General features: G+C 36.8%; 1 protein-coding gene across 9 annotated transcripts in view; it reads left to right on the top strand.

Annotated features, from left to right (window-relative positions):
* DIP2C (disco interacting protein 2 homolog C) overlaps positions 1-25247 on the top strand; it is a 116510-nt gene that overhangs the window by 49744 nt on the left and 41519 nt on the right. For 6 of the 9 annotated variants that reach the window (XR_005557313.1, XR_005557312.1, XR_005557314.1 and 3 more), the window contains 9 exons: positions 2160-2270; positions 8656-8733; positions 10386-10509; positions 11395-11504; positions 13557-13659; positions 14665-14729; positions 19837-19930; positions 20239-20358; positions 21837-21951. Coding sequence is in view for 6 of the 9 variants with exons in the window: in XM_039348581.1 (XP_039204515.1) it covers positions 2160-2270; positions 8656-8733; positions 10386-10509; positions 11395-11504; positions 13557-13659; positions 14665-14729; positions 19837-19930; positions 20239-20358; positions 21837-21951 (920 nt within the window). In the remaining 3 variants the exon portion in view is untranslated. The remainder of the gene's footprint in view (positions 1-2159; positions 2271-8655; positions 8734-10385; positions 10510-11394; positions 11505-13556; positions 13660-14664; positions 14730-19836; positions 19931-20238; positions 20359-21836; positions 21952-25247) is intronic. The other 3 variants (XM_039348580.1, XM_039348579.1, XM_039348582.1) reach the window with 1 other exon arrangement.

The raw sequence follows: 25247 nt of genomic DNA, 5'->3' as shown, positions 1-25247 counted from the left end.
TTATGTCAGTTCAGGCCCTCAGAAATACTTTCTTTTCATAAGTGATGGTGAAAAATTAAACTAAAAAGACTGGGCAGATGTTGAAATTAAATCATTGTCTGTTTTGGCACATGGCCAAAACTGTCTACAGAATCTTTTTTCTTGATTTATGATAGTGCTTAAGACTCTAAATCATATCCATAGTAGGCAGCACACAGAACAAATAAGTCAAGAAAAGTTATAAAATTGACATTACAGCTAGATCTTTTCTTTCTTTGCACCTTGTGTGCTCTAGATTGTGGTGTGTGTATTGGTGAATTTCTTACTTAAAACTTGGAACACTTAAAATTAGAATAGTTAATTCAGCCTCCAGAGTATTAGGAAATTGTACCATGTATATCTTACCAAGGCACACAGAGAGATTTAAATGTAAATTCTTCTATTTACATGAATCCTAGTACACTATTTTGCTCCTTTTTTGACTATGTACAAAATAGCTTAAACAACAATTTATGGGCAAGAATATTATACTAATCTGACAGTGTACACATCTTTTCACATTCTAAAGTCTCCTCAAAAGCTGACATAGCAGTGCAATAAATAAGGTAACAGATGAAGATCTATGCTTTGTATAAACCTTCACATGGGTAAGGAGTAGCAAGGAGGCAGTAGGTGACATCAACCTCAGAATTAGAATGACAATTTAATGAGTAGCATTTAGCCATGACCTCAAAAGAAAGCTCTTGCAGCTGAGTTCTCCAGAAAATTGATTGCAGAAAATAATGCTATCTGGTTCATCATTATTTGAGACTGATTATTTTAAAGAAGGCCATCTCTCTTTTGAAAGAGCATGTGGCGTGACTGCAAGGTTTTAGCCTCTTTTGTTTTTAAGCTTTTTTATTGTCATGTGAAATGAATGTCAAAAGAGGAGGAATATGTAGAAAAGCAGTTTGAAAATGATCAACAGGAACCAGAAAAATATATTTCTTTCTTGCCTTTTAATGGTGAAACAAGAATAAAACAGATTTGCAACCAGGAAAACAGCCTTTCAGTATGTTGTTCTTTTATGAACCCGATTAAAAGCAAACATCAAAAACTAACAAAAAACTTAAGAGCATCATCTAGTGATTGTAGTTTTCCATTAAACATGTGGTGTTTGAAAAGTGATCAAAATGAAAGATGTGTATAAGATGAAAATGAAATAGGTTATATTTAGGCTGACTTAAAAGTCAATTTATGTCTCTTTCAGTTTTCTCAGTAGAAATAGGCTTGAAATAAGGATTTACATGTATTTCATTTTAAGTTCCAATTAATTTTAAGTAGGATAATCTAGAAACTGATCAGTAAGAGCAGGTGGCACCAAAAAACATTAAAAGATCTTTAAAGGATCATTCCTGCTAGAAGCAATTTGGCTTCATAAGATCCCATTCCTTGGGTTACCACTATTGTTCTCTTTAGAGTCATTTACTCTGTAAAGGGATAGACAAATCCTAATGCTAATGTTGTTGAACTACAGTTTACTGATTTATTTATCACATTGGTATATCATATATTACCAACATGCATCAATAAACAAGTATCCAATCAATAAGGAATTAATAAGTATAAAAACGAAAGTAGCAAGTAACTTCAATATCAAAACATTAAATATTGGATAAGTCCAATCCAAAAAATTCCATGGTGTCACTATGAAAATTCATGGGAAAGAATGAAATATAATCGTGCTATTTTGGAAGAGACCAAAATGTAAAAATACGGGTTTTCTGTTTTCATTCTTAAACAGTTTGCTGGGACAGCCCAACAAAGGAAGGAATTCCATAGCATTGGGGCCATCACTGAGAACGCCCTGCTGCTAGTAACTACCAGGCAGACTCCCTTCCAGAATGGACACGTAGAAAGTCTTTAGTCAAAGATCATAGCTTCTGGAACACAAATGATAGAAGCCCTAACTATTCTTTAGTAACCGAGTGATACCAGTTGCTTGATATCAGGTCCCAAGAACCAAAAAAAGACACATGAGTGCTTCTGTGCACATTCCTGTGTTGCTCCTCACCTATAAATAGTTTTTACTTCAGTTGGTAAGATTTCATTTGCAGTACTATAGATATATTCTGAGAAATGTATTTACATTTACAGATTTTATTCATTATTTATTTTTCTCCTCCCAATTTTTTTTATAGGTAGCACTAGTTTTTCCCAATAATGATCCTGCAGCTTTTATGGTAGCATTTTATGGCTGCCTTCTTGCAGAAGTTGTTCCTGTTCCTATTGAAGTGCCACTTACCAGAAAGGTAAGAGAAAGAAGTTTTTAGTTATCTTAGCAGGAATTAAGGTCAGATCTCAGGACATAATCTCTGAGCATTTTAGAAGAAAATGAAAAATGACAATATGCATTGTTGCTTTAACATATTTATGAAAATATATCATATTTAATACATGTCATCAGAATGTGTTTACCATCTGTGTATACATGTTCTGATGATTTTGCCTTAACTCGATTGGGAAGCTCACATGGACTTAACTTTTTAAATATTATTTTAGGACAGGTTTAAACTGAAGGTACTATAGCTGAATGCTAAATAGGATTTGGCCATCATTGAAAAGAACCAGGTTTTTTAGGGTTGCATTCTATCCCCCTGGTCTCTAAGGGACTAGTTTTGCATTCAAAAATAAAAGGGTTGATTGCATGTAGAACCATGAAAGCTGTGAGAAAGCTTTGAGCTATATTTTCAATGCGTTGAAGCCTAATATTAAACAAAACTTGAGATCAGCCACATTTGAAAGGCAGGAAAGAAGGTAGAAGCAGCCTTAGGAAGATGCTGAAGGCAATAGTGCGGAGAAGGTGATGGAGCCCATCACCAATCATACCATTTTTTGTGATGAACAGCATTGTCCAAGGTGCCTTGTTGCACAAGGTTTCTCCTTTCCTACTGTGGCATGGCCCTGGGAGGGCACCATAAATAATAACTGCTTGGAATTCTTAGAAAAATAGCTTTAAGAGAATTATCTAGAAAGGTCAAGATTTATTTGGATTTAAGTGAAAAAAATTCAAGCAGTGCTGATACTACAAGAACTAGGCTCCCTGAACTTTGCAAGAATTATCTTTTTCTTATATCTCTGGGCTATTTTCCATATAGGCAATTTATTCTTTTAAAAAATAAAGCTGATTGGGAACTTGAGCAATGAGTAGTCATTGCAACTTTGCTATTTCTTAAGTGGTACTTCATATGACTAGGATCTTTACAGAGCTAGTCCAGTGGAATTAAGAGTGGTGAACCAGCTGCATAATTAATACATTTTTGGATGATAAGATATTCACTATGAATTTCTAAGGTAGTCCAAAAGACATATATGGCTTTAGAGACTATCAGCATTGTTTGAGTTCAGTTAAAAAAAAGAATGCTTCTTGTGTGGTTTTCAAAGAATTCTAGGCAGCTCAATGATCAAAATAACAATAAACACATTTTTGAAAACAGAAAATATTGAAATAAGTAAATGATTAAAAATTGTTGGCAGTTGTATTGCTAATAATAGTTTCTAACCATGATTTGGCTGCTTATTAAGTTGAAGATCTTTCTTTATATTTTTAAACCACAATGGAATGTCATATATTGATTTGGAAATTTTATAACCCAACAAGAAGTCCCTTATTTCTCTTTTTAGGAAGTTCAAGTTTTCTGTGCATTGGCATGTTGGCTAGGAATAATCTGCTTATATCTAGCCCTCTAGGAGATTTGCCATGGAGTAAAATGCAAAGGCTGAAGGCAGGATAAGTGATCTATGCTTTTAGCAGATAATTTAATTTATTGGGGAAGACAGCCTCTCATGAAGACTTAAATAAATGTTTCTAGATGCAGATATCAATTATATAGCCCCCTCCAAAAAAGCTAGATATAACCAGGGTTGTGGACCATGGGCCATACACACCCTCTTGCTACTTTGATTAGTAATCGTCTGGCATTTGGGCTGTGTGCATGTCACAAACATACAGAAAAGTGGTTAGATTTCCATTCCAGTTCTGGAAATCTGCTTATGTCTCTCTGATCAATCTTGCCTGCCTTTGTAGACCCATCACTGGCTATATGTGGTTCACACTACTGTCTTTGCATTCCCTAATCTGTCCAAGATTAAAGCATTTCAATTCACCAAAAGTTAACAGTGCAGTTTACAGAAGTGGGAATGGTTTTCCAGGTGTGAATAGAAGTGAGTTCCCTATGAGAAGCCTCACATTTCCAGTCCCAACTTTAAAGTCCCTTCCTCCTTTTAAAAATATGGTATGTCCCTCCTGTGAGCTCACAACAGAATATCAGGTGCCTTACAGTCTTTCAAATATTGTTCACTTCTGCTTTATACATAAAGAGGCATGATGGCTCAGTGGTTAAAGACTCTGAGCTTGTCAGCTGAAAGCTAACAGCCTGGATTCAAGACCCAAGCACCATGCAGCAGGGTGAGCTCCCATTCCTTGCCCCAGTTCCTGCCCATCTAGCAGTTTGAAAACATGCAATGAAAATAGATTAATAGGAGCACTTTGTTGAGATGATCACTTTGGGAAGAATACAGCTCCATGTGCCTTTGGGGTATAACCATGCTGGCCCCATGACCAAGGAAAATGTCTTTGGACATAACTGGGCAGGAAAACCTTACCTTTACCCTTGCTTTATACATAGCAGGTTAGCAAGGATCATTCTCCAACACAGTGCTTGCCAAAGCTGGGTAAATTACTCAAAATTGGGTAAAAGTAGCTTTTCTTTGGGTAATAGGTTCATGCGTCCTTATACAATCACATTAGGTACTTTTAAATAAGGATTTTTTGATTAATGGATAATGAAGGAAAATATTTGGGAAGCACTGCTATAACAGCTTCAGAGAAATGATATCTATTAAACTTTCCCTCTTCCGTTCTCCTTGCATAAAAACTTTGTAAAGCACAAATGCCTTTCCGCATTTGACAACTAGCTGCTAAGTTTTTCGTCACACTTTTATTTTGCTTATAGTTGAAAAGATACCACAATAAATTAGTGTCCACTCAAAAGTATGCTAAAAGCATTTTGTAACTTGTCCTACCTGTTGAAATTCTTGCCAAGATTAGTTTTGTAAAAAAAAAAAAAAACATTTGTGTAAACAAGCATCATGTTTTCACAGAAATTACTGAAAAGGCAATTTCATGTTTTGAAAAAGAGAAATGGCAGCAAAGGCCTAAGTCTGTGGTTAATTAAAACATTTGTAACAGGGTTTTATATATAGCAGGTGTTGGAAGACAACCAATGAGCTGAACATTTTGGTTCATCCTCACCTCAAATTTTATCAGACTGCCTGAAAGTTCTGCCATTTAATTTTTCAGACTCCAGCTCTCTTGTCCCTCAGTTATTCAATCTCCCCATGATCATCTTGCATGCCTCAAAATGGCACAGTTATGAGAAAAAGAATAATTCATCAAATAAACTATACATGTGTACAAACTATATAGTGGGAAAGAGTTGGACGAATGATGTGGAATATCATTCCTGTGGTTTTGACTAATGTGATACCTAATATACGGATGAAGAACCCAAGAACACTTACTTGCCTGGTGAAATTCTCAGCATTTATGCAGAGAACTTCAGCACTGCATACAGATTTTATGTGAAAGTCCAGCCCTTTCTAACTCACTGGTTATTCTGCCCACAAGATTTCCAATACATAGTGGTTTTCTTATATCAGATACTGGGAAAGCAGACAATGTTCAGTATGCTAGTTTAAAAACTCTCGTTCTGTATTACTGTGTATCATGACTGAAATAAGTGATACCCAAAGTTTTTAGAGCAGGCATGTTAAAGGAATTCAATAATTATTTTCCTGTAGAGGCATGGTAGCTTAGTGGTTTAAAAGACACCGGAGAAGGTCTGTGCTCTGGTGGTGCGATCCTACCACAGCATAATGGAGTGAGCATCCATCACTTGCCAACTAACAGTTCAAAAGCATGTAAACGGAAGCTTATAAAACAGGTATCATTTCTGTGAGAAGGTAACAGTTTTCCGTGCTTTGCACTGCAGCATGATGTCATGCTGCTACTTGACTTGCAAACATCTTTGCCAGTGCTGGCTCAATGGCCTAAAGAAACATGGATGGGCACCAGCCTCTAAAGTCGACTATGCCTAGTGGAGTAAAACCTGCAGGAACTTCTTTATGTTTTCCTTACCATCTTATATTAAGGAGCTTCTACAGCACCTTATTGCACCTTATACCTTTATTCCCATCATAAAAATGTGGCCAGATGAGAGTGGTGAGTTATATTAAACTTATTGATTTGGGAATAGCATGCTTTAGAGAAGTATAGAATTTTCCAATTTGAGCCTTCTCTAGTGAACAATAACTTAAATGCTTGGCAAACACTTGTTCTAATTTCTAGTCTTCTTTCCAAGCACTCTTTTTCAGCTCAAGGAAAGCAGCCCTTTACTTCCCCTCTGTTTCAGTCAACATGACTAGTGATATAGAATCACTACTTTCTTGGAGATTATCCTGTGGTTTACCTTAACCTGCCCTGAGCCTCTTTTTAAAACACCGTTTCCCATCTTGCACATCTGTGAATATCAGTCCTAAGAATTCCTCAGCCAGTATGACAGTTGAGAACTTAGAGAACTGATGTCCATGTATTTTTAAGGCATCTAATATTTACTGCATCTGTCTGCCTCTTCTTCCCAACTCCTGAAGTACCTTTATGACTCTTACTATCCCGTGTCTGCTATTTTCTCTTAACTTCCTTCCTTCTTTCATCATTGCTGTCTACTTCACTACTACTTTGTAGTATTTTGTATGTATAAATCTCCCCCTAATGCTAATATTTTGGAGTGATAGGATTAGGCCTATATGAGTTAATCTGAGGACACAAATAGTCTTTAGAAGCTCTTCCTTCACCTTGAAATGAAGGTGAAAGATGGTCATAAAGTTCTTTAAGCTTGAGAACATAGATTTTTATCCTACGATTCCCCCCCCCCCCACTCTGTTCCTTGTCTTCGAATGGGTCATTTCCTAGGTGATGATGGAAGTGAAGTTCCTGAAAATTCATCTCTCTGATACAAGAGCAGAAGCTTCACAAGACAAGAACCCCTTACATATGTATGATATATAAGCAGCTGAAAAACTTGAGATGTTGTGATATATAATCACTGTCCTCAGCTTGTAAAGACAAATCTCATTTAGGTTTCTTTTCAAGCTAAGTAAAGCTGTGCCCTGTAGTATGTTTTAAAATGGACTCTGTCAATGCTACCTTTTTGTTTTAGAGAAAGTTCAATAATCTTTTGGATAACATATAGCATTCCGAAAGAAACATACATTTTAGAGAAACCGTTCATATCATTTCCCCCCCAAGCACATTCTTTTATGCTTTATCTTTTCTCCCCTCTTCCTATCTCTTCTTTCAAAACCAGATAGTCACAACAAAATCCATTGCATCTGTTGGTTTTCACGGACATTCTTTCTCTTATAATTGCTCTGATGTTGCAGAAGCTCTGCATGGCAGAGAAACTGTTGACAAAATAGTAGGGCGGGGTGGAGGGGTTGACTTTCCTTCTTTTTAATTAAAACCTGGCCAGTAGCTGAATAACAATAAGAATACTGGCAAGGAAAGGCAAACCCCCTCCTTTAATTTCTTAGCTTGCCATGATTTCCAAAACATTTTCTATAGCATCCATTGGCAGCCCATTCATGCATTTTTGCTAGACTACTTTTTTGAGAAATATATAGAAAACAGAAGCTGGGAAAGAAAATCTGTAGATGTAGAAAATATTATTTATTAAGCATGCATATATATTTGTATTACACTATTAGACTCCAGATGTCCGGCAGAATATAAATTGGACCCAGAGAAGACTGTTGAGAGTATATATTGACCTAAGGAATATTATTTTGTGTACATGGACATTTCTTTGTCTTATTTCTGTGTTTTTATTTCCTTTTTCACATCAAGCTACACAAAGAAAGCATATACACTATGTTGTTTGAAGTAAGCTCTCTCAATGTAGTGTTCTCTGGTTAGCCACACCTTTCTACACCCTTTGTAGCCTAGATAAAACATTGAGTTAGTCCTGTTGATTACTTCTTGATTTAAAGACAGATGAAGTCCTATTTGTCATTGTCTTGGGGCAATAGATGTACTTTAATTTTCTTTGGGGTGTTAGAAAAATCTTGATGGGGAAGCTGCAGATGGTAGAGACTGACAACCCAGGAATGTTTGCATTCAGGATCAGAGTGAATAATCTAGGTCTAAGTAACCACTGGCATGATTTGAAAATAATGAGATCTGTCAGCTAGATTTATTCACAATAAAGGAAGTAACAGCCCACAACCTTCTCTCCAAAAGACACCCTAAATCAGTGTTTCCCAAACTTGACAATTTTAAGGCATGTGGACTTCAACTCCCAGAATTCCACAGCCAGCATTGTCAAGTTTGGGAAACACTGCCCTAAATTTTCGGGATTCCAGCAAGGGGTAAAAGCGGTAGACAATTGTTGTCAGTCCTAAGCTAATGTAGGATGTATTTTAATATTTATGCCAACTTTGATTAATGCCTTTTAAACTTTTTTAGGGCCTGGCTAAGTCATGAATCTCCTTGGGCTACTGATAGCACAGCATGCACAGAATTTTTCCCCAACTGGCATGATTTCATCCTCTTTGTCTCTTTCTATTTATCTTAAAAAGGGTACTCCTCCTTCTGTCTGGATTTTCATAGAAGCCAAACCAAATGAGAGCTCATTTCTGAAGACTTTTCTTGCAAAAGTATGTCTTTAACTTTGCCAAGCTGGAAATACATATCTCATAATTACTTTAATCATAAGAAAATGCAAATATAATTGAGAATTTGTTGGGTGCCTGAACTTTGAAGTAATTATACAAATCTGTCATAAACCAGTTTCTCATCCCAATATATACTTTAAAAATCAGCATATACAAACCCAACTGTGTAATTAAATACTATTTTAAAATAAGCTGACTATAGAGAGGTTGATGCTAGGTTCTGAATGTGGGGGACAGTATAATGCATGTCTTTCCCCTAGAACCGATAGCTTTTTAACAACTTTTAACTATACATAAAAAAACAAACTTAAGTTGTTGAGCTATTGGACAAAATAGATCTGTATCTCAAGACCTTTCTTTTACTATCTCGATAGTCACAAAACCTCCATTTCTGCTTTTTGTTTGCTTCAGATTTCCAGTGCCTAATGTCTTTGTAATGCAATGAAAGTCTTGCTGTAAACTTATCTATTCTGTTTTGAAAACTGTGGTGTCTGGCTATTGTCTGGTGCATCTTGAACAGATACTGGGGTATAGTGATGGACTTTATCTGTATATTTTATGCTGTTGTATCTTGTTGAGTACTTGGACTTGGCCAAATTGAAACAGAGAAACTGAATATTGTTGATGTAGAGTCATTGCTTTTTCTAACTAGAGTTTTCCAAGGTATAAATTTTGTGTTAACCTCAGTGAGTAGAGGAGAGGAAATATTACAAAGAAATAATTTTTAAAATGCTATAGTTGCTGTAATGTTGTTGATTTTTGCTTGGGGTTTCACAGAATTCAAGTGCCCCTAATTCTGTTGGGATAATCCAAATTCAAAAGCCTTTGTAAGTGAAAATGGTGAGATAAGGATGTTAAATATTGAGCAGTTTGTGGCTTAATGTATGGTATGAATCCGGCCAATACAATAGTTTACAATTCAATAGGATGCAAACATTGTCACAGAATCAAACTATTTTAAAAAGTTGGTGTCCAATAATGGTCAGCCCAAGGTATCTGGAAGGCAATTAAAATAACAGGTGTTGCATGTCCCTCCTTTTGTTTTTAGACATAATTTGCTGAACCATTATGGCTATTAGATTTCTTTCCCATAAACTTATTTTTCCTTTTCCTTTGGGTTATCTAACTCAGAAGTCACCACCACATCCTGTAGCAATAGATTCCCTGCTCAGTTAATACAGTCTAATGCTTTTCCTGCTTTGGAATCTAATACTTGCCTTTTATAGATAAAGAAAAAAAATCTGCCTATCTAGTTTGTGGATTTCTTTGTGCCCATATTTGTTTCCAGTTTTTATTCTGCTTTTCTTCTCTCTGTTATAAATTGCCCACCAAACATCAGGTTGCAATTTCAAAGATTGGAAAGGTTGGGGTCTTCCTGATCTGATTTTTGCTTTTTAAAGAAAAATACAATTCTCTGTATTAAATATTTTATCAAAAAATGTTCTTACAAAAGCACTGAAGCGTTGAAAGCCAAGGACCTTGATCAAAACATAATAGATGTCTTTAAAAAAAAAATAGTTGACTAAGTAAAGCAAATGTTAATAGCTCAGACATATTTTAAAGGAAAGTTTTCATTACTGCTTTTGCATTGATTCACTTAGAAGCTTTTCCCCCCTTGCTTTTTCTTCAATTAGGATGCAGGTAGCCAACAGATCGGCTTCTTGCTTGGAAGCTGTGGTGTTACTGTAGCCTTGACTAGTGATGCATGCCATAAAGGGCTACCTAAAAGCCCTACAGGGGAGATACCACAATTTAAAGGTAAGTTTGTGCAGGGTTAATTCAGTACCATATGCCATGTGATTTCATGTCCATTATCCAATGATGAGCAAAAGTAGAGAATTGTACTAATTAAAAGATGCAAAAGATGTCTGAATTTGTATCTTCCAAAGCTGTGTAATTATCAGATCAGTACTGTCTATCTTGCCTGTTCTAACCCAGTATAATTGGGTATAATTGTCATTTAAGTACTGTTGAGAAGTGCCCCACTGACCCTTATTGTCTCCTGGCAGGATAAGGTTAACTAGAACAGTTCACTGAAGCCAACCCACAATCATCCTGTCTTCCACAGACCTTGAAACACAAAGCTTTTCTTCCAACTGATCAGTAGAACAATGTTGTTCTATCCATGCCTTGTCTTCTGAACTACCGTGGGTCCTGGAGTAACAAAAATTCCACTCATTCTCAGCTTTGCAAAACAAAATTTGCTAGCAAATATTCCCTTTTATATTTTGTTCTGGGCATGCCACAGGAGGATGTGTGTAAAATGAAAAAAGAAACATTCATTTTGCGTTCATTCTGTCACTCTCGACACTTTTCAAAGCTTCTGAAAGGGAGGTGGTGGCATGCTAGCTGCTTGACGTGGGAGAGAGAGAGAAGGAGAGGCTCCAGGAACAGGAAGTTGATCCTCTATGGGCAGTATCGTCAAACATTTCCAGTGGCTATTTAAAACTGGGGCCAAACTCATGCTGGGAGTGCGCAACAAGAATTTGATTTTATATCTAACGGTTCCAGCATTTACTGATCTTTAACAACTCAGAGATAGCACAGGAGAACACTTTCCATTTTTATTAAAAAATGTGGACCACAGGATTGCACAATGACTTCTGTTATTTTTTAAAAAGTTGCTCTATGTTTGTTTCTAAGGCTGGCCAAAACTGCTGTGGTTTGTGACAGAATCAAAACACCTTTCGAAACCTCCTCGAGACTGGTTCCCCCACATCAAAGATGCAAACAATGACACAGCTTATATTGAGGTGAGTGCAGTGTGCGTAATATATTGGTTCATTCATATTCACATGTGCATCATTTCCATTTATTACTCTGAGTCCAGATTAATAGCTGATTAAATGTTTTAAGTAAATATATTGCAATGTACTTATTAAATAGTGAAGCACATATGAAACATCTCCATTCCTATGCAATTATAGCAATCTGCACTTGTATAACATTGTTGGGGAAATTTAAAAAAGCTTGATATCTCAATTCAGCTAAATTTATATAGGGTACCCCCCCAATCTTTGAATGACAACATGGATAACCATTTTAGTGGCTGCATATTTGAACTTATGTTTATAGATACAATAAATGTTTGCTTTAAGAATTAATGAGAAGGAAAGACTGGCTTGTAGACGCCAATGGGATTTTACACTGCTATCCGTGTAAAATCACAAATAGAATTAAACATGCCTAGAGGCATAAAATTTAGTCAGATTTTGTCTGCTATATCTGAAGTCCACTGAATCAAAGTCTATTGAATCAGAAGTTTTCTAAAAAAAACAGCAATGGAAACTTCTCAATAAAAACTAATTTGAAAAGTTCCAGAATGCAATGGCATGTGCAAAGCTCTGTAAAAGATAGATGCAATAGAAGTGCTTTAAATAAACAAGGAAGGAAACTGAATACTTCATAATATTTTTATGAATTAAATATCAGGACAACGGATGCTGAGGCTGAAATAGTAGCACTCAGCAGACTTTTACAGGGAAGGGATGGGTACTGAAGTGTATAGAAACATGGGAACTATGTTTTATCATTAGACAGTTTGACAACTCCCGACAGATGTTCTTTTTAGAAGCTAGTGGGACTATATTATTCAACTTTACTTTTAGCACATATTGCTGGTTTACAATTCCACAGAAACAAAAGAAAGACATTTCCTTCCAAAATATGCTTGTTAACTTACATGGGCTCCTAGTTCACCTCTATTTGAAAGGTTTAAGCAGAGGAACACAAAAATAAATGCTTAATATCAAATCCTATATTAAGCAGGCAAAAACTTACATGGCTTCTTTTAGAGGTTGGCCATGGGAGTTACATGAAGGGCCCCAAGTGCTTCCAAGCCTCCTTTTGAATCTGAAGAGCTTCATTGCTATAGGTACACATGTTTAATTGTGGTGTTACAGCAAAAAAGGCAAATGCAATTTTAGATTGCATTCATTGAAGTATTTGCAGTCATGAGAGGGCATAATTCAGGTTCAGTTTCTGTGCTGGTCGGACTCCATTTCAAGGGTGATTAAAAAAAAAATCAAAATAGGCTCAAATATAGGTAGCAAAGAAGATTTCATTTGAGAGATAGCGGCTGCAGGAGGAAAGGACTTTTGAAATATTTAAAGGGGTGTCACACAAAAGCAAGCTGCAAACTGTTCACTGTTGGTCACAATGCAGAAACTGGAATTGGTTAGGAAAAGCTTATTAATGGTAATAAGCTTTGATAATGAATCTGTTTCCTAGGAAAGAAATAGGCTGCCTTTTCAAGCAAAAACTAGGCAGCTTTCTAATGGAGGTACTTTAATTCGGATTTCTGTAGTGATCAGGGGCCGTCAATAAGATTGTTCAACCATTAAGGCAAACTAAGTATTGATATGAGAATTGGGTCTTTTTTCCCCCTAAACTGCTTAGTCTGGATCTTTAGGGAGCTAGAGGATAAAGATATATAGTTAATTAGCAGGATGATATGAATGGAGAGAAACAGAACTGGTTGTGTAAGAATGGGAGCTTGGTTATTGAATAAAAAAAAAACAGCTTTGGTTGATGACATAATACTGAATGGTAGACATCAGTAAACTTCTGAAATACACAGTAAGAGATTTTTTTTAAGATGCACAATTTACGACCATTGCAGGTTACGACCATCATGAGTAAGAGCAGACTCCCTTATGGTCATAATTCAAGGACTATTTGTATTTGAGGTTTGAGGACTCAGTGGGACACCTTTCAATAGACAGTTTAATAAACTGAAGGAGATAGAGACCTAACAACAGTTTTGTTATTCCCCGACACTGATGAGCAAAATTCTGTTACTACAGTACAAAACATGTAAGGATGGAAGTGTTCTTGGCGTGACAGTGACAAGGATTGCATTACTGACCCATTGTCAAGCGCTCACCCAGGCATGTGGATACACAGAAGGTATTTCAACACTTTTAAAAAAATGACTAAACTAGCTTCAGAAAATGATTTAGCATGATAGATTTTACTGGGTTTTGTTTTAAATAATTGGATGGAGACAATTATTCAATAGTCAGGAGCTAAGCTATTTCTCCCAAAAATTGGAAAGCAACCCAGCTTATTTCTTAGCCAAACTGATTTTTGAATCTTCCCAGAACTGTAGAGTCCTTGGACAAAACTGTATTTGCCCTAGGTTTTTTGGTTGTTGTTTTTTGCAGTATTTGGAACATTCTCTTACTGCAAGTGAGAACAACAAATTGGTATTGTAGTGCAAGGTCTAAAATAGTTTAAAACTCTACCTCATACCTCAAAAGAAAATCCATTCTTCCCATCGACCCAGAAAAATGGAACAGAAAATCCTAGTTCTTTTTATGATAGAGTTTGCCCCTTTTTGTGCAATTACTAAGCTCACTTCAAGCTAGATATGCCTGAAATGCTGCAAAACATAACCAGGATTAATAAAAACAAGAGCTGGATTCAAATATTCAATTGAGATCAGGACCGCCAAAAGTTTATACAAGATAAAAATCTGTGGGATGCAATTTTTCTAAACTTCAGACTATCATCCAAGATGAAGGACAACTTCAGAGTTGTAATTTTCATCTCTAATTAATATGAACTTCTCAAGCTTCTGAGATTTGTATTACCTACACATCTTGAATAATTCTCTATAGGTGGAACAGTCATTAATTTTGGAAATTATGAATTTTCTGCTCTTATTTTCAACATTTTCCATCTATTTTCAGAAGAATAAGTCACTGTTATGCAAATGACAATGAAGGAAAGAGAAATGAAGGACCAAATAGGTCAAAAGCAATGAGTCAGAATTGATTTACTTCAAATTGTTCTCAGGTTATTAAAAAAAAAAAGAATCGACTACATTGTAAGATGGAGTTTTTTATTGGCTGTACCTGGCATCCAGGAACTAACATTGGGTTTTTTTTTTTTTTTTTTTTTGTCATGTAGCTGAAACCATTGTGAATGTCCTGGATTTCAAGAAAGATGTGGGTTTATGGCATGGCATCCTTACAGTAAGTCTACCATTATTTTAAATAATTACTTTAAAATGGGATGTTATAATTTACATTTCCATCAGAAATGCAAGTTGGCATCTTCTCAAGATGCACATCTTTTCCAATACTGAAGAGTGATAGTCTGAAGCTTGGTAGATAGAACTGAATTTTGCAGATATTCATATCTGATTTTAGAAGTCACTATTCTCCCATAATTAATATCTCAGAAAGCTGATAAGCAGTTTACCTCTGCAACTGTAGATATTCAGTCTATGATTGTCAATGTCTTATGGAGGAGTTTTTGGCTCTAAAACAGGAACAGCCGCTCTCTATCAATTACTGGAATTGGCCCAGCCCATCTGCTAGTCTGGAGAATGCTGCTGCCTTTAGATGCCCACAATTTCACTTGTAAACTTTAGTCCTACCTAACTTAAGTAAGTAGAAGGCTAGGTTCACACATCACACTTAAATTATAATGTACTTATCTGGAATTTGACTGATTTACATAAAGCTAGTCATCCTAGCTAATTCAACATTCTGACTAATTAAAACAAGCCATGTCTTAGATGTGTGAACTCATTTAAAAAGGGATATTGGCTCAGAAAAATACCTGAAACTGTGATACATATCACTATCAAACTTCAATAATATTATTTTTCATCTAGTGCTCAGGTTAAGAGTAAAGCAAAACTGGACAATCCTGTTCAACCCTCCATCATTCATAACTTCCTCTGTATGGGTCACAATTTGGTTTGTCCCCTCCTTGAAAAAAATCTCAGTCCCATCTATCTGGACAGCATCTGTCCAATCTCCTATCTTTACTTTTTAGAGAATATGCTATAGAAGGTGGAATATTTGGAAACTTTATAGAGGATTCTGGATGAAACAGATTTCTTTCAGTCAGGTTTTAGCTCCAGTTATGGAATAGAAGCAACATTGCTCACACTTGTGAATGATCTATGGTAAGGGCAGGATGGGGATAGTTCATCCATCCTTGCTTTCCTTGACTTCTCAGTGGCTTTCAATACCATTGACCATGATATTCTTTTGAGTTGGCTGCAGAATTTGGGGCTGGGTAGTGTCCCAGGGTCAGTCCTAATCAGTGTTAATAGGGAGTGACAGATTTAGTCCATAGACTCTCAGGGCACTCTCCCATTCTTTCTGAACATCTACATGAAGTTACCAGTTGCCACCACCATGGAATGAGGTACAATTAGTATGCTAATAGTCAGCTTTACGTCAACACTTCTGGTGATCCAAGTGACACTGCTGACTTCTCAGAGTGCCTGGAGGTTATAGGAGTGTTGATAGGGCACAAATTTCAGCTGAACCCTGGTAAGACCAAGTGGCTTTGGTTAAAGTCCAGCTCCAGGACTTTAACATCTTTAATTCTGGATGGGGTTGGCTAACCAGACACACTGGTGCTCAATCTGTGGTTTCTCCTGAATTTGTAACTCCTTAATCTCATTGTCTCCCATCTTCCCTTTTTAGGGTCCGTGGTATAGAAGATGGAATGTTTGGGAACTTTAGAGGAATCTAGATGAAATGGATTCCTTCCAGTTAGGTTTCAGGCCCAGTTATGGGACAGAAGTAGCATTGGTTGCACTTGTGGATGATCTATGGCAAGGGCAGGATGATGGTGTGCATCCATCCTTGTTCTCCTTGACTTCTCAGCGGCTTTCAATACCATTAACCAAGGTATCCTTTTGGGTTGGCTGTGGTATTTGGGGCTGGGAAGCATAGAATTGTGCTGGTTTGATTCCTTTCTCCAAGGCCAGTGATAAATTCCTCACTGCAGGAGGAGGCGTTTCCAGGATGTTTTAAGGAAGCCTTGGTTTGTCGCCCCTTAAAAAAATCTTATTTCAATCCCATTGCCTCCCATCTTCCCTTTTTAGAGAAACTGGTGTAGAAAGTGGAATGTTTGGGAATTTCAGAGGATTCTGGATGAAATAGATTCTTTCCAGTCAGGCTTCAGCTCTAGTTATGGGACTGAAATAACATTGGTTGCACTTGTGGATGATCTATGGCAGGGGCAGGATGACTTTGTTCCTTGTTCTCCTCGACTTCTCAGTGGCTTTCGATACTATCAGCCATGATATTCTTTTGGGCTACCTGTTGAATTTGGGCTGGACGTCACAATCTTGCGCCGGTTCAACTCTTTTCTCCAAGGCCAATCCCAATAAGTGTTAATAGGGAATGAGAAGTTCAATCCACAGCTGCTGCTTTATGGCATGCCAAAGTTCTCAGGATTCTCCACTCCACTCCTTTTTAACATCAGTATGTTGACAATAATCAGCTTTACATCAAATCCTGATGATTCAAGTGATACTGCTGGCCTCTTATAGTGCCTGGAGGTTGTGGGGGTCTTGGTAGGGAACAATAAACTTCAGCTGAACCCTGGTAAGACCAAGTCATTTTGGATGCATGGAGCTTCCAGCTCCAGGACTTTAACATCTTTAGTTCTGCATGAGGTTGCACTACCTCAAACCAACTTGGTGCACAATCTGTTTTTTCTCCTGCTTGCTGAGCAGATGCAGCCATGGCCAAGAGAACTTTTACACAACTTCATGTTATGTGGCAGTTTTGCCCTTTCCTGATGGGAGTCTCTGCACCCAATCACTCAAACCTTAGTCAGCTAATGCTTGGACTACTTCAATGTGCTCTACATGGGGCTATCCTCAAGAATTTCTGGAAGCTTCAGCTGCTGCAGAATTCAGATGAATGAGCTCTTCTTTATAACCTTGGATGTCCCATATTATATCACTGTCCTGCAAACTGCATTGGCTACCAGTTTTCCTGTGTTCAATTCAAGTGCCAACTTGGCACTTCAAAAGCATGCAGTTGAGAGTAAATAGGTGCCACTTTGGTGGAAGGTAACAGCACTCTGTTTCTTCTGGGTCAGATTCAAGCTGTGGTTATCATCCCTGAAGATCTTCATGGTATGGTCCAGGCTATCTGAGAAACTGGTTCACCCCCCAATGGGATTAGCCCACTATACCTGTGCCAGAAGAAAGGTTTCGTACAGCGTTCTTAAGACATCTGTGACCAGCCAGGAGTTGCTGCCACATGGAAAAAAATGGTTGATAACAATATTCAAAATAGCCCCACAAGTCTCTAGATTATCCAAGTCAACTTGAGAAATAATAATTTGTACCCCCTTCCAAATATAGAATTGGATATGACATAAGAATTCCTTATTTTATTACATGTTTACATCTGGTCACAGTTTGCTTGCATAAAATTTGATATTTCAGGATATCTCCCAGATATTTTGAGCTAGGCTACTTCCTGTGAGATTTATGACATTTATGCATTTATAAAAATATGTGGTGCAGATTCCTTATACGAAAATTAAATATTTCTTATATTGAAGTGAATTAGTTCCCTGTTCCTCCTGATTGTTGAAAGCCTCCAGGATGGTGACAGCCCCATGGACTCAGAAGTGACAAATTCCTCCTGCAAAAGGGGTCCTTTCTGGGATCTTTTAAGAAAGCCTAGGTTCCCCCCTTCCATTTAAAAAAACTTCTCTCCGTCCCACCTGTCTGGACAGCTTCGGTCCAGTTTCCCACTTTCCCTTTTTTAGGGAAACTGGTATAGAAGTTGTAATGTTTGGGAACTTTAGAGGATTCTGAAACAGATTCCTTCCAGTCAAGTTTCAGGCCCATTTATGGGACAGAAACAGCATTGCTTGCACTTGTGGATGATCTATGGCGGGCTGGATGCATCATGTCAAAACCACGCCCACCCCATTGCTGGCAATGGGGGAGAGGTCACGATACGTCATGACACGTCACATGACATCATAAGTTTGACACCCGTGATCTATGGTAAGGGCAGGATAGGGATAGTTCATCGTTGGTCTCCTTGACTTCTCAGTGGCTTTTGATACTATCAGTGATGGTATCTTTTGGGGCCATTTGTTGAATTTGGGCTGGGTGGCACGGCCTTGCATGGGTTCAACTCCTTTCTCCAAGGCCAGTCCTAATGAGTGTTAATAGGGAATGTGCCTGGAGGTTGTGGGGTCTGGATAGGGGGCAACAAACTTCAGCTGAACCTTGGCAAAACCAAGACCTAGTACACAATATCAGTGAAAGGAATAGCACTCTGTGTTTCTTCTGGGTCAGATTCAAGCTGTGATTATTCACCCTTGAAGACCTTCATGGTATGGTCCAGGCTATCTGAGGAACTGGCTCACCTTGATGGGATTAGCCCACCATACCTGTGCCAGAAAAATGGTTCACTACAGCGTTCTTAAGACTACATCTTGAACAGCCAGGAATTGTTGCCACATGGAGAAAATATCTTGATAAGAATAGCACCACAAGTCTCATGATTGTCCATGTCAACTTGGAAAACAATAATTGGTGCTTCTTCCGAATATAGAATTGGATATGACATAAGAATTCTTTATTTTCTAACAAGTTTTCATCTGGTCACGATTTGCTTGCTTAAAATTGGTCTATCTGTGGAATTTGGGCCTGGGCGTTAGCAAATCTCATGCCCTTTCTCCAGGGCCAGTCCTAATCAGTGCTAATAGGGAATGAGAGGTTTGTGGTGTGCCACAGGACTCAGCATTTTCCTCTGCTCCATTTTAAGATCCACATGAAGCTCCTGGGTCAGATCATTCACCACAACTATGGCATGTGCTTCCATCGGTATGCTGATAATAGTCAACTTTACATCAAACACTCCTGGAGATCCAAATGATATTGTTGCCCTTTTATAGTGCCTGGAAGCTGTCTGCAAATTGCACTGACTCCCTATTTGCTTCTGGGGTCTAATTCAGGGTGATAACTGGCATTATCACCTTTAAAGCCCATGGTATGGGACCAAGCTGAGAAATTGGCTTACCCCAATGGGATTAGCCAGTGCCAGCTGGGCTAGAAGAAGAGCCATGCAATAGCCGCTTCAGCCAAGGAATTTCAGTCTGTGGGGTCCAGAAGAGCTTTTCTGCTATGACTCCTGCCTTCTGAATCATCTTGCCCCTGAAGTTAGATCTGCTCCCTCCGCTTTTTAAGTCTTCTAAAAGGCCTTGAAAACATGACTGTACCAACTAGCCAGGATCCCCAATTGAAAATCGTTTCCTCACTGTTGCTGATACCTTATTTCCTTGCTTTAATTTCAGAGTGTTATGAACATGATGCATGTGATAAGCATCCCTTATTCCTTAATGAAAGTGAACCCGCTTTCATGGATACAGAAGGTGTGCCAGTACAAAGGTAAGGGTGATGGCTACATCAATCTACTTTGAGGGAGCAGGAGGTAGGCTTTATTGTATTAAACTGGCAAAATGGAAGTCATCCCTCCTGCTCCTTTTTCACACCCAATCTGTGAAAGATTGGCTCATAATAGTGTAAAAACTGAAACTCAGAATTGAAGTCTGCCAGTTGGTCATGCTTCATATATTTGGGACATTTAGTACAGTAGTAGAATTATATCTTAAATATCTTTGATTGTTTATTGCATACTTTAGTGGAATTATGTCTCAATTCATTTCTCATTTTTTTCTTTCCTCTACATCTCTCAGCAAAAGTAGCTTGTGTAAAATCGAGAGATATGCACTGGGCATTAGTAGCACACAGAGATCAACGTGATATCAACCTCTCTTCACTTAGAATGTTGATAGTGGCTGATGGCGCTAATCCATGTAAGTGCAAAATATACAACAAAGAATACAATCCAAATGGCTTTGCTATTGGATATTCTACATCAACATCAGTCAATGAAGCCACTAAACAAAGATGTATGTCTGTAATCTTAATGTATCAGTTCCTAAAATATCTTGTCCATTCTTTCTCTTTTAAATGGGAGTGTAAAAATATGTTTTCTATTCCACCAAAAAATTATTCAAAGTCCATTTCAAAGTTTCATTTTTTTAGTAATATACTAAAGCAATTCCAATATAAACTAAAGTATCCTAGTTCTGTATAATTTGGCAAGCTATTATGTTAAACTTGAGTCAGATTTCTCCATGAAAATAGAAAAGACATGAGGTTTTCTTATGAAATCAAATGAAATTAGGCATTGATGGAGTGGTGTTCTTTCCTTGGTCAAGTACGGGTATACAAAACAAAAACTATATTTGTTGGTTCTTCTATTAATTGTGAAGAATGCATGTCTAACGTAGCAATCGTTTCTCTTCCTGAGTTGTTGTTTTTTTATTTTGATAATGTATTTTTACAATTTTAGATATCCCAGACTCAAGAAAGCTTGTATAAATATTAAAATAACTTTTTAAAGTAGATTGAAACAATGTTCCTAAAGCAAGTTAGAAAATTAAGTTGAAATTGATTAAATCTCCAGTGGTCTCTGAAAAAAATATATTTTTACTTGGTGCCAAAAAGTAATAAAGGAACAAGGGAGATAGTTCATCTTAGTTTCAACACTAAGAAGACCCTTTTCCCTGTTGCTCTTAGAATTTTCAACAGAAAATTCTGGGCAGATATTCTGATAATTGACAATGTTGATGACTTCATATAAAATATTGTGGGTTTTAGGGATTTATCTATGGCTGCAAAACTAAAAAGTCAGTATATTGTGTAGGAAAGATAAGGTAACCAGGATTTCAAAAGTTTTTGAAAGTTGCACATCATATGTATGTTTTGTACTATGACATATTTGACCTTACAAAATGATACAAAATAAAAATTGAAATTCAATTATTAGAAGCATATGGGATACCAATACTTCTTTTTTTGAAGCCATTCTTGAAGCTCTGTATGAAATGGAATGATCTTCATGTACCCAGTACAAGTAATATCTGCAATAGAAATGTAATTTCCAGAGTAATATTTGGTTCGGCATGTAGTTTCATTCCATTGTATATAAAGAACTTGATTATACATTACAGACTCAGTTAATCATAAGAACAGCATGCTCAGTGCATTTCAATCTTCTCCTCTAGACAAAAAAGGTTTAAATGAGAGTTGGTATATTAGAGACTCTCTTTAGCACATCTATATATTTCAACCCACAGGTCAATTATTTACAATCGCTCAGTGGATTTATTGGTTGGTTGGCATCTAGATTTCTATTTTGGAAACCTCCCATTTAGAATTTGTTGTGAGGAACTATTGATTATTGCACATAGAATGATATTATTGTTTGTGTACTTTTTAACTCCAGGGTCTATTTCTTCATGTGATGCATTTCTTAATGTATTCCAAAGTAAAGGCCTAAGACAAGAAGTCATCTGTCCTTGTGCTAGTTCACCAGAGGCTCTCACAGTGGCTATTAGAAGGTATTGTAGAGTCAAATATAAATGTGAAATCCTAAAGGCAATGAACAATCTGAGAATAATTATAGGAGGAGGAAGGAATATTATGTATGTTTAATAAATAGATCATTAATCTTGAGATCAGAAACTTTGCATTGTCCCTGCATTTTCTTTTACAAATACCCTCCCTTTATTTGTAATCCTATTTGTCAGTGGAAACAATAGTCGTCAAGACTATTATAACTTTGACTGGCCCTAGAATCCATGGTCATTAAGCAAGACTGCCTGTAAAGTGAAAGATTTCACATATCTGTTGTTTGGGGGTTCAAGGACTTTTGGAGTGTTTGTGTACTTTATATGGCAGATGGGCATTTTACACCTGCATAAAACATTTTTCTAGACACTGGACTTTGTCAACCGAAAGTTTGGCAGAGTTTGAGACCCAAGTACCATATAGGCCGAGTTACCTTTCTTGCTTCAGAATTTACAATGTGATTGTTCGAGAATGGGAAAGCTGAAGTAGAATTGTAGGTACAAATAGGTACCACTTGGAAAGATAATAGCGTTCTATGCACCTCGGCATAGAGTTATGCCAGCCACATGACCATGGAAGAGTCTTCGGCTCTCTCAGCTAGGAAAGAGATGACCACCACCCTCTAGAGTCAGACACAATTGAACAGGGAAAACTTTTTAAGTCTTGTTATATATGATTTTGTTATCTGTGTCTGGAGTGAAATCCTCACAAAAAAGTTGACCAATTGTGTTTAGGTAATTGTGTCAGTTTTCTGTATGCCAGCTTTGACATTTAAAGTGTTCCATTTTAAAAGTTTTGAAATACATTATTTCAAGATTGTGTCAGTCTAATATCCTTGGATTTGTTTGAAAAGACCATGGACAGATTTTTGTTGCACTTAATGCTATCCAGCTCTTAAGATATTTGAGACTATTCTCCCATTTTTTGGCTCTTTAATTGTAATTAAATTTTTCAATAATATTAATAAATAAATTGCAATGGAAAAATACCTACAAGTCTCATATATAAAAGCTACCTGAGAAGGCATAAAGTTATGCTATAGTGATACTCCCTTTGTCAAAAGACAGTCAAAAGAATAGAACAGAGTGTGATTTAGTGCCAAAACTGCAACCTTGGGAAACAAATTCAGACATCTGTCCTGTTGTATGAATGTAGGCAAATTAAAGTATCTCTTAAGTTTAACTACCTCATAAAGGTGTTGTAAGCAAAAGCAGATAAGAAAAAAATCTGAGTCCTTGGAGAAAAAACAGATAACATTCAAGATTACATTCTCCATTTCTAGATTATTTGCTGTTGATACATGTCATTCAATTCAAGGTAACTTCAGTATGCAATGGCCAACTACTAAGGATATGATATGAAACCTTTTCCAGATGTTGTACTAATTACTGCAATAAAGATAACTGCATAAATTGAAGTCCTTGGTCAGAACCTTTCTCCCTGACTGAAATTGAACTTGAAGGTGTTTGTAAGCATAGCTCACTGAATTATGAATCCAGACTCTTTTTATATTAGTTTTAAACTTTGTTACTTAACTATCCAATAATATTCCGTTTGTCTTTTTGAAATATTTAGGAACTATATTCAATGGCAATCTAGAGCAGAGTTTCTCAACTTGAATAAGAGTGGGCTTCAACCTCCAGAATTCCACAACCAGTTGGAGAAACACTATTCTTGGACTTTTCCATCATTCAGTATATTTTTATAGCAATAACTTTGGCAACTCCTACTGAAAATATATTATTGCAATGAGTCCAACATCTGTATCCCATGGGAAAGCTAAACATAAATTTACTTCCTTTGATAAGGTTACATTTATGCCTAGTATGTTGCTTATATCACTGTTAGGCATAGAGATTACTGGAGTACAGTAAATCTCTTCCATCCCTAACATGGTGGGATGTTCTCATTCCAAGATCATCTTACAAACAGCAAAATAGTGTGGAGGGTTAAAGGTTGATCAATACTGTGATGAGTAATAGGAATGCCATTAATCATTGTCACCCAGATACCCGCATCTCATTTGTTACTCCCTAATGTACATTCAATTCAGTCCATAGCTAGCATACCTGATCCTTTTACTGAGATCATATTGGGGGAGCAGCGAAAGGCTTTTTAGAACCTTTTAATCAAAATTTATGTAGCCTATCATTCTCTAATTAAGTTTTTCAATTTATCAAGTTTTTCAAGTATCACTGAGAACCACCATTCTAATTTAAGATTAACCATACAGCTAAACTTTTTCTTATGACAATTTTCCAAAGACCTAGCTACATACTAACATCAGTTTTTCTGTGGAGGAATCATTATATTAAAACCAAAATTTCCTTCCTGTATGTTTTTAAACTTGAGTTTTGTACAAGTAAATAGAAGAAATCATTTCAGGACTGGGCTGTGTTCATATCTTATGATCGGAAACGAGTGATTCAAAGAACAGATTAAAACCTCTGGCTCAAAGCCTGTTTGCACAGCCAACACCTGGGCTGGTTGTGGAAAGATTTCTACCTCCTTCAAAAGCCAGCAATATAGGATTTAAGTGGTATGTTAAGGGTAGTACAACAATAGTGAACAAGGGCATATTTAATACTTAACTAAACAATGTCTATTCCCTACAATATTCTCTTATTCAACTTTTAATTAGGAGCACTTCTCAAATTGCAATCTAATAGCAACTTTAGAGGCCTCTATCAAGGCTTTTCAAAAAGGGATTGTATGTATCTAAGCACTCACTTTTATTGTTCAACTTCTTCTTACTACATTACACCCGCTAGCTTTTTTTCCAATAGAGTGCATCAATATGTAAAATCTAAAAAGCTGGATTACATAGGCCTAGTTTTTCTCCAGCTTATGGGTCATGGTAGGACATGACAAAAATGCATTATAAAATATTTGAGAAGGGCTATTCCTGTGCAGAGGCATCAGACACATCAGCTTTATTACTTATTTAAGCAATTTATATGGCCCATACCAAAAATAACTTTGGAAAGTATATAGAGGTTAATAACAAGTCAACTACCACCATGATGCCTGGAGCCACAAATACAACCAACTCATAAAAACAAAATTAATCAACCATCAGAGCTCAGAGAGGTCAAGGGCATGGGGGAATGACAAGTCTTACAACAAAAGACTAACAGTATTGAAGCTATCTGAATGTGTCATAATATTCTGTTGAAACAGGACATGTGCTATACAAAAGGCACAATTCTGGGATCCAACAAAATATTATTTAATAGGAAGGAGCCAGAGCATGCCCTTACTGCAAGAAGTGATTAAATGAACGAAA

The sequence above is a fragment of the Crotalus tigris genome, unplaced genomic scaffold, assembly GCF_016545835.1.
Source record: "Crotalus tigris isolate CLP2741 ecotype Arizona unplaced genomic scaffold, ASM1654583v1 scf7180000018163.1057043, whole genome shotgun sequence".
Classification (NCBI taxonomy): Eukaryota; Metazoa; Chordata; class Lepidosauria; order Squamata; family Viperidae; genus Crotalus; species Crotalus tigris.
Note: the sequence above shows the minus strand (reverse complement) of the source record. Positions and strands in the feature narration are given on the sequence as shown.